We start from the raw sequence: 10,314 nt of genomic DNA on the forward strand, positions 1-10,314 counted from the left end.
AGTGCTGGGATTAAAGGCGTGCGCCACCATCGCCCGGCTTCAAGTGGCATTCTTATGCCTTAGGATATCAGCATGTCCAGATATTATTTTCCAAAGGACAAGTAATGCTTATTATTTTTATTCTTACTGTTAAATACAAACCACTTATGAACCATACACAGTATTGTATTTTCTCTGGTCACCATTACCAGTCTGTCAAAATAATGGCAAATATTCAGTGCAAATATACAAATAGGCATAATATAGACACACACCTCTGTACACTGCTTAATACATGCTGCTACATCCAAATTGATTTGACAAACAACTACCAAGTGGTAGAGTTCTCGGCTATGTACTTGGGTAAATATTTGCATATATGTTCAAGAAATACGGTGGATTATTTGAGCTGTAAGCTCTAAAATATGCAATTATTTCTCCAAAAACCCACAGAAGGTTAAGTAGACATAAAAAAAAATCCTTAAAAGGTTAAACAGACAGGAGAAACACTTGAAAGAATGATTACTTGACAAACACAAGCAGCTTTTAGTTTAAATAGCATAGTTAGGAACCTCAGGCTCTTCGAAAGACACATGGCTGGTGAGTAGGGACTGGAAACTTTGGTTCCTGCAAAGATGCCTGTGAGGATGGTCTCTTACCGAGCAGCGACGTAGAGAGTTCTGTTCATGACCATGATCATCTGGATGTCCAGCCTGTGCCTCTGTGTGGTGTTCCGTCCTGGCTTGTGGCCCACAAACACCGGATACTGTTTTGTATCTGTGAAAAAAAGATGGGGTAAGAGAGGGGAACTCAGATCAAGCCAAGAATCAACGGGGTGGTGTGAGGAGGGGGGTGGGCCCCAGAACGAAACTGTGTTTAATTCAGACCATGCCACCGTTTCCCATCTCCAGCAAAGCTGCTGTCTCAGGAAATGCTGTGAAAGTGTGACGATCGGGTTACACTTCAATTCCAGATGATAATAAACCCAGTCTTAGCATTTCTGAGTGTCACCGTTTCTGAGGGTTAAACTTGCTGGTCCACCCTTTGCACGGAGGTGCTCTTTCTTCCCCCAGCTTCCTTTTCATCTTCTGTGGAGTGCTAAGCCTGAGGAAGGCAGGCTGCCAAAGATCTTGTCTCCGGACAAAAGTATTTCAAAGCTGCCTTCCCCATCAATCACCGCAAAGGCAATGTGGTCTGGAGGCAAGAGCCTTCATCCAGGAGCCAGAAGAAAAATACAGTCTCCACAGGCGCCCGGGTGGAATAATCTACCATTGAGGGCGGCCCTGCTAAGTCGGTTGGCATTCTAGGAACTGTGGGAAGTGCACTCTGGAGCTCAGCCATTGGCTAAGCTCACAGAAAAGTGGGCTTTGACAGGAGAGGCTCAAAGTGAGCGTAGCCATTCGGGTGACCTGGCAGGGTCCGTGAGCACATTTCTTTCCTCCCGTGCTCTTTGGCTGAGCCTGTGATGTGTAATAATATCTGACCTTTAGAAATACCTGGATCTCAACATCTCTCTGTTTCTAAACCTATAGTCTCCAGAGCATTGGCAATCCTCCAAGAAGAAGAAAGAAAGATGAGTCACATCCAAAAGGCCATGTTTTCTGGTGAGTTACAGGGATGTAACTCTGAGTGGAAAACCACTCACAGGTTCGTGCCTGGACGACTGACTACACTTTAACCTTGTGGGATCTGGGCTTTCTCACGTAAGTGTTACTAGAGAGCATCCATATATTTTCCTCCCAAACAAGTCAGGGGTACAATTACCTTAAGCTTTTCCTTCCATGGTTCTTTAATTTCATGTACCTGGCCATCATGGGGATTGCTATGGTAACTCCTACATCTGTTATCATGGTATTGTGTGACCATTAATGATTGTCAACAGCTTATTAGGACTGGGGTCCCTATTGTAGAGGGACAACAAAAATGGAAATTTTATCTCGAATGAAGATAAATACATGGTTATTTGGTTCCTAATCTGAAGTGTGGGGAGCTTGGCTATTAAGGAGGGATAGAATTGACCTTTGACCTTTTGTCCTTTCCCTGTTAACGTATTCTGGTCTTGGCTCCTCATCTTTGCACATAAAATTACCTCCTTCCTCAGAAATTCCAGCTGGAAGCTGAGCACTGGGGTAGCTACTTAATAGCCTGCACATCTTTCGGTAGGTTTTACTCAGAGTTTGTTTTGGGATAATACACGGAAAATGATACTTGGGCTCTTTACCTTGACTGGGATACAATGGTCATTTGGAGGGCAGACAATAAAATAGGAAACCGGATGTTCTTTCTAAAGCAGAAGTGAAGACGTTCCTCTTGGAGGGAGCCACCGAAGCTTTAATTATGTCAGCATCTACCGCTGACCAAAACAGGTACTGAAACGAAGTTAAGCCAGTTCTTCCCTGAGACTAGCAAGCTTGTAAGCTTTTTTTTTTCCTCTTAAGTATTTCAAAACACCTGTTGTTATTTTCTAGCATGCTTTATAATAATACAGGTTACAGATGGAAACACATGACATTCTCGGTCCTCGGATGACAACAGTGTTATCCCCTGTAGCTGGTGTGAAGGCAGGAGCATGGCTCCGTGTGTAGGGAGAGACTTCATCTGGAAACTCAAGGGACAATTCAAACACTTGATGACGCTCATAACAGTCAAACCATCTAACTCCATCCATCTGACCAGGTATGAAATGACCTGCCTTTGCTTTTTTTGGTTTGTTTTGGTTTGGTTTTTTTAAAGACAGGATTTCTCTGTGTAACAGCCCTAGCTGTCCTGGAACTAGCTCTGTAGACCAGGCTGGCCTTGAACTCAGAGATCCTCCTGCCTCTGCCTCCCAAGTGCTGGGATTAAAGGCGTGCGCCACTGCTGCCCTGTGGCCTAACTTTATCAGGAGCACACTTTACAGTTCCTGGGCCTCCTCCTGGATTTCTTTTTATTATGGGTTTGTTAGGCGGCCGCAAGGTAAAATAGCTCAAAAGCCAATGCAAGCAAGGGAGGGAGCGCGTGATACTTACAGTTGCCATGCGAAATACTGATTGGCTCAGAATCTTCTGGGAAAGCAGCCCCAGTGCTGTGTAGCAGTGTGAGACATAGCAGCAAGGCTTCTGGCCTCATAGTAGTTCAGCGGGGAGACTTATTTCTCTACTTCACCCTGCCAAAGAGGAAAGGACGCTTCTTAGTTTTCGTTGTTTTTTTTTTTTTTCTTTTTCAAGTCAGCTTCGTTCAACTCCATGAAACGCAATGGTCTTGAAGATAATTCAAGACAAGAGCCTTCTGTGTTCTGCCTTGTCCACAGTGAATTCACTGGTTACAGTATTTTACACAAAGGCAGTGCCCAGTACCCACTGCGCCCAATGTCATCCTGGCACCACACGCTTTTGCAAAGCTTTTGTGAAAAGCCTCACTCACTTCCTTTGACGAGGCCATTACAGGCCACTGTGGCTATCATCTCACAATTATGAAACTATGGATTCCAAAGAGTATAAACAACTGAAAGCAACTTTTTTTTCCTTTTCCTTTAGAGAGGTCAAAAACTGCCATCTTCCATGTGGGGTTTTTTTTGCTGTTGTTGTTTTAGTCGGTCAAGAAATGTGACGGCATTGTCGGTAGTGAAGGACGCTGATATTCAATGAAGATCTAGAATTCTAGCTCTATTGTAAAAGTCAGAATATATGTCATACTGAGACCTCAGGACAGTGCGATGATACCATACCTCTGCCTCTAGCATGCCACACACATATGCACATACCACACACAGCTGACCCCATTTTCTTATTGCCTGTGGAACCCCTTAGTTAGCTGAGTTTTTTCAACTCTTGTCTATGCCATTTTACAGAGACCTTAGAACTAAATAAAAATTACACATTCTATCTTTTAATTTTAATTAAAATATATTATTTTCCTTCTTGCCTTTTCTCCCTCAATCCCTCCCATATCCCCCTTACTGTCTATCAAATTCTCTTTTCTTTGCTAAGCGTGCATATTTATGTGAATGCATAAACTGACAAACACCACCTGCTGAATCTGATTGGTGTCACTTTACTATATGATTTTAGGGCTGACCACTCCATACTAGGGGCTCATCCCTGGAAAAGTCTAATTCTCATTCTCTCTCTCATCGATTGCTAGCTGCCTGTAGTTCGTTGTCGGGGGAGGGGTGCACAGATCTATTTTTAAAAAGAAGCACACCGTCTCCAATTCTGTGAAGAGAATCTGAACTGGCATCTTGGAATAGCATTGCTACCGTGTAAAGAGAATCACATCTCTGTACATTTGCTCTGCAATGATACTGTCTTGCTCGGCTGTATTCTGCTTGAGCAGATTTTATGTGTAGAAAGGTTCTTCTACAGCTTAGAAATAAAAGTCTCAGGGAGCTGCTGGATACAGCGAACACAGCCTCGTGCTACAGTAAATACCACATCCCTCTCAGGGGTATTCCAAATAAGCATTGACGTGTCGGGGAAATTAACGTAAAATGGGGTATCATTTCATCTTTTTTAGAGTAGCATTCTTTGAAGCAGCCTGCCAAAGATTATCTTTTCTGAACAAAGCTATTCCACAGTAGTCCATCAATCATGTAAGATTTGCGTTTAGAAATGTCAAACCTAGTAACCTAAATGTCTTTGAAAATTAATTTGGCAAACAAACTGCTAACTTACGCTTTGTGGAACACCACTTAATATTAGATACCTATGTCTCTTTTCTTCATGCCAAAAAAAGCATTAACAAGTCCCGGGTGCATTGTAGGTTATAATTTCACAGACACAGCTGGGTCTTAATCATTTCTTCAACTGAAAAGTGCTCATTAATTAATTTGCTTTATCTCGGAAAAAAAATCAAAGAGGGGAAGAAGTTGAGAGGAGCCTAAACAGTTCCATATCTCTATCTCTGATGCAAAGATTAAAATTGAACTTGGAATGATTTCTTGTTCGCAAAGGCGATCCATTACCAAGAGACATAGCGTGTATTTACAGGACAGTTAACAACAGGTCCATTCATTTCCTTCCTTGCCAGTGCTCCCTAATCCGGGGCATCTGAACACAAAGGAAAGACACTCCGGGGTCCCCCCTTTGCTTCTCAGGAGCCCTGTTCAGTATAACATTAAGGGGGCACAATCAGCAACAAAGAGTAACTAAAACACAAACACAACACACATCGGAGGTAACACTTGGGTGAGGAAATGTAAGGCAAGAAGCAGCAGCGGCAGCAGCGTTACCAAGGGCAGAATTTCAGCATGCGTTCCCAGCGTGGCGCAAGAATAAAAGAGACTTAGAAGGCAAGGCCGCCTTCCCTTCGAATGTTGGGAAGTATACAATATACGCTATTAAAGATTCTTTTTCTTGACACGACTAATGAGCCTCTACCCTTCCACAACCGCATCCACCCCTGCACAAATGTCCTACAAGCTCGAGACAAAACCCCGCTTTTTATTCTGTCTTAATTCTTTCTACCTTAAGATTACATGGGGGGAAATTCTCAAGCCCTGGAGCTGGCAGGGAGAGCAGAGCAGAGAAAGCTGTTATGCAATCCCACAGCTTCTTTTAAGGCTTACGTGTAGTCAGCATCACAACTCAGATATGTCACCGACAGAGCTCCAGGTTTACAGTTGGGCTCTCCGCCAGGAAAGAAGAGCTGTTTTATGTGCCCCTCCATCTTCCCATCATCAGGTGCTTAAGCGCGTCACAGGGATGGACGTGGTTAACGTTAGCCAGCCTCACCAAGTTGGCCTTGTGGGACCAGCATCTCCACGCATAGATGAGAGGACCCTGCCTAACTTAAGACCACGTGTGGTTGTCCCGCTCACTGTCTCCACGTCCAGCTGTAGGAAATATGTAAATGCTATTGGACCTGACCGTACAGATACAACTTTTGTCTGTTTTGGGACACACAAGGGAATCTTCCAGAATGTTCTCGTCCAAAGAAGGGTTTAACGATAAGTGGTAAGGATGTGAAAAATATGTCTTGGAAATCCTAGCAGTGGCTTGGGATAGAGGGAGGAAATAATGGTCGTAGTGATGGAGCTTTTTCTGGCTCTGAATAGAGGTAGGGAATAATGGTCGTAGTGGTAGGAGCTTTTTCCTCACGAACAAAGTTAATTGCCATGAGGTTCCAGCAATCCCTTTAAAAACACATTTTCTACTGACATCATAGGAAGTTCTAACAAAAATCAATAATTCACATTATTAGAAGGAAGGACATGCTAAGATGAGTGTGACTCTAGGCAACCCGGTCAGGTGGGCTAGCTCTCAGTTTTGTCACCTGCAAAGTGAAAGAACAGGAAATTGTATGGCTTCTAAAAGCCCTCAAGATTGAGACTGTATTCCCAGAAGAAGGGGAGAAGAGAGGAGAGGGGAGAAAGGAGATGAACGAGGAGGCACAGCACGGGTGTGTCTGTGAGACACTGAGCCAGGCCACCTCACTGCCTTTTCCAGGCTCAGGCAACCACCCAGCGGTGGGGAGAAAGAAGAGTCAAAGGAGCAATCCAGAGCCCAAAGCGAGAAGAGGTCCTAAGATGGACTCTGAGATCATGACAAGCCAGGCAGAAAAAAGTACCAAGGACTTTAGAAGTCCACTTTTCAAGAGGTCTCCTCTCTTCCTCTATCTCCTCCTGACTGTCCCTCACAGTGAGGAGAGAGAGCTGTGTAGACAATCTGCATGCCCACGGACGGTACCATGTGTGATGAACAGGAGGGGGTGGGGAGAAAACCTTCTAGCCTTACTCTAGTGCGACAGTTCTTAATCCGTGGGTGGCAACCCATTGGGGGTACAGAGACCCTTTCACGGGGGTCACCTAAGATCATCGGAAAACACAGATACTTACATTATGATTCAGAACAGTAGCAAAATTACAGTTATGAAGTAGCAACAAGAATAATGTCATGGTTGGGGGTCACCACAACCTGAGGAACTGCACTGAAGGGTGGCAGCATTAGGAGGGTGGAGAACTGTTGTTCTAGTAGTGTAGAAGGCTGTTCACACATTTCGTTGGCAGGGGCCAATAGCTACCAGCATGCCAAGTTGCTTCATCTCAACATCAGGGTCTAGTACAAGTCTGACAAACACCCCTAATGTCCCAGAGAGAGCGCTACTGTCAGCATCTAATCATAGTAAGAGTTTAGTTGGTATTTACACTGGGAATAATCACATAATTATGGCAATTCTGATAGACAGGCCTTATCATGTCCAAATAAGGAAACTGAGCCCCGGGCAGGAGGCTAAGTTACATTTCTAGGTAGCGCCCAGCAGACATTTACAGCACATTAGGGAAAAGGTAAGAGCACAATAATCAAAGGGGAGTACTGGCTCTCAACCCCAGATCTGTGTGACTGCAGCATTTATGTCCTCCCTAGGCCATGAAGGAGTGGGGACAGGGGAAGGGAAAGGGAAGGCCTAAGTAGAAACTTCACTTACGATAATAACTGAATACCGGTTGATGTATCTTTGCTTACAGGGATAGATTAGCTGAAAGTCCCTAATGGCTTCAGTCACAAAAATCCATAAACTGAGTACACAGTCACTCTCAAAACATGTCGGCTCTCAGGCTCACTCCACCTTATGGGCCTGTGATCGCAGGCCCACGGTGATGGAAAGATGGCGAGGTTTCTCCACCACCGATTCAGAAGGAGTTGATGATGTCAGGACACCGCTGTGGTAAGTGGGACAACCTGGGATTCCTCCTTCCTGCCTCCCTTGAGGGTGATGTTTTAAAGTCAGATGTTTCACGGAAAGTAGTGTCATTTGCTAAGGGCAAGAACGAGGCTGCCGGGCTGGAGAGATGGCTCAGAGGTTAGGAGCCCTGCCTGTTCTTCCGAAGGTCCTGAGTTCAATTCCCAGCAACCACATGGTGGCTCACAACCATCTGTAATGAGATCTGGTGCAGAATACAGTAGATATAATAAATAAATAAATTTTAAAAAAAGAAAAGAACGAGGCTGCCTTCACAGATCGGCTCCCTCTCAAGCCGGAGAGGAACCTTCACCTCCAGAGGGGTAGGGAAAACAGGTGTTTGTGCAGAGAGCCCGGTTCACTGAATGCTGGAGACCCATCAGGGATCAGAAGTGCTCATTCTTCTCCCACTAGAAGAAAACGTGAAGGATGAATGAGTGTTTAAGTACTAGGTGTCCTTCACTGACCTGGACAGCCCTTGCTTTGAGAACTGGAGGCAGCATGAGAGGGATGCGGCTGTCCACAGGATGTGGCGTTGGGTGAAAGAACATTTCCAGAACGGAATGAGAATCAACTCAAGCCCATTGATTGTGGTAGAGATGGTCACAGTGTGCAGGCTTTGGGGGACCGTGAGCCAGAGCCACCCGCTCAGTGATGTTTGCATTAAGAGATGAGGAGAAAAATAGCTCAAGACTTTCAATAAAGCATCGGCCTCTTAAAACAGCATCATTTCTCTTCTTCTCAGCCATTAGCAGAGGCATAAAAGCACCCAGTTGAGAGGAAAGGGAAATGCCACAGACCTAACTTCTACACATTTTGGAGAACGATGATGGCCTTCAATGGAAAGCTGGTGATAAATAGAGTTTGTATAATAATAGATGGTCCATTTCGGTCTGCAACCACGGGGCACAAAGGCACAGAAAAGCAGCTGTGAATTCAGAAGTCCTAGAAATTGTTTGTTTATTTGCGTAAAGGCTGATATATATCTACGATCTTCCAGAGAGAGCAGGGCGTGTGGTGGCTTCTCTCTTATGTCCTTGCTTTCTCTTGTCTTCTGCAAACACACACCTGAGCCTTCAATGGACTTTGCTGAGATGCTTCAGATGGAATCTAAGGGCTCATTTGGTCTCCGTCACTTCAGTCATGATCTCCCCAGGCCTGAAAACACCGAGGCAAGAGATCTTGATCTCCAGAAATCAGCAAGGCCCAACTCAGCCTGCCCGTGGCATACCCAGCTTTTTGTCACCCCCATCTCTTTTAAACTTAAAAAAAAAATATTGCTGAACTCAAATATCTGCTCCAGCTGCAAAAACAAACACTCCTTTCATCTTACTGTTAAGAAAACTGAGACCCAAAGAAGTGGGGTCGGTTACCAAATGTGGAACTTAGGGAAAAGTGGCAAAGTCAGACAGCAGTTAAGGGCTCCTGCTCCTCCGTGGAACCCTCCCAACGTGATGCTGCCTTCTGAAAAGGAGCCAAAATTCATTCATTTCTCCTTGGCTTCTTGCCTGATGTTCATTTGATTTTCATCTCACTGGCTCTGTTTTCTACCAGGAGCCAGGCACTGTGCAGAGATGCTGACGCGGGGATGGGAACCCCGCGAACATGCTCTGGTCCTCTCTCGCGTCCCGTGGGTCTGAAAGCTCTTGGCGTCGCACCAAAATAGCACAGGACGGCAGCCATAACTGTTTAGAAGTAGTTAAGATTTCACCTTGGGTTTCGGGGTTGCAGAGGTTAAGTGGAAACTTGGGGAGAGCCCAGGCAGGCTTCGCGATCCTTACTGCTGCTCTATGAGCTACACAGTCCACTGTGGTCCCCACGCCAAGCCCAGCAAGCAGACAGCTCCACGCTGATTGGACTTTGGGACACTCACTTTGGTCTAATTCTTGTACTGGAAGAATATTTGCTTAAGGAAAGTCAAACATTTGTCCAGTGTAATGGATGAAGTTTCTTTTTTTCTTCTTTACACCAAATTCTTAAAGTACTGTAACTCAAAATGAAGGCCGTGCCTGATGACTTTCCGGACGACGGCTGATCTAAGGTGCAAACTCAAAATGTCACGATGAGTGGCTAGACGTGGGTCAATTTACATCAGTCTTCACTGATGTAACAGTGAAGCACATTAGATGTCAGGCACTCTCCCCAGCTGCTTAGAAGGGTATGTGCAGAATGACTTGAGCAGAAAACTGCATAAACTCGGTGCCTAGAGCTTCTCATGGTTTGTGTCAGCATGCAGGGAGGACGTAAACTCAAATAAAGCAATCACTATGTCCTACTAATTTATCCCGTTTTCTCTCAGTACAGTTAATAGAGAACAGAAAGCCACAATGCTAACCTCTGGCCCTTCTTCTCCCTGGCCTGCGGAGTTCCCACCCTGCGGGGAGGTGTTCTTTCCCCACTCTGGAATGGGCATCAACTTCAAACATGGCTCAGAAGAAATCCAAACAACCTGAGAAACAACCCCCCCCACCACCACGGACCCCGTGCCACAAAGGACGCTACCAATCATGATTGACTGCAGCTTTGAAATTCTACAAACCCCCATTGTTTCCTGCTTATAAAGGTTTGTCTTTGTTAAAACAGTGCATTTCTCTGCTGCACAGTCCTCGGGGGCGGGCGGGCGGCCTATGCCACCCGGCCTTCCCTTCCTTGCCGTTTCTCTTGCGGTCAGGTCCT

The 10,314-nt window shown here is 45.2% G+C and overlaps 1 protein-coding gene across 3 annotated transcripts in view; it reads right to left on the bottom strand.

Annotated features, from left to right (window-relative positions):
- Positions 1-10,314, bottom strand: part of Sema6a (semaphorin 6A) — a 124,730-nt gene that overhangs the window by 57,350 nt on the left and 57,066 nt on the right. For all 3 annotated transcript variants that reach the window (XM_005356082.3, XM_013349561.2, XM_005356083.3), the window contains exons 2-3: positions 2,988-3,124; positions 639-756 (exon numbers count right to left, since the gene is read on the bottom strand). In XM_005356082.3, the coding sequence (XP_005356139.1) occupies positions 639-756; positions 2,988-3,087 (218 nt within the window). In that variant the 5' untranslated portion in view covers positions 3,088-3,124. The remainder of the gene's footprint in view (positions 1-638; positions 757-2,987; positions 3,125-10,314) is intronic.

Source organism: Microtus ochrogaster, chromosome 18 (genome assembly GCF_000317375.1).
Source record: "Microtus ochrogaster isolate Prairie Vole_2 chromosome 18, MicOch1.0, whole genome shotgun sequence".
NCBI lineage: Eukaryota > Metazoa > Chordata > Mammalia > Rodentia > Cricetidae > Microtus > Microtus ochrogaster.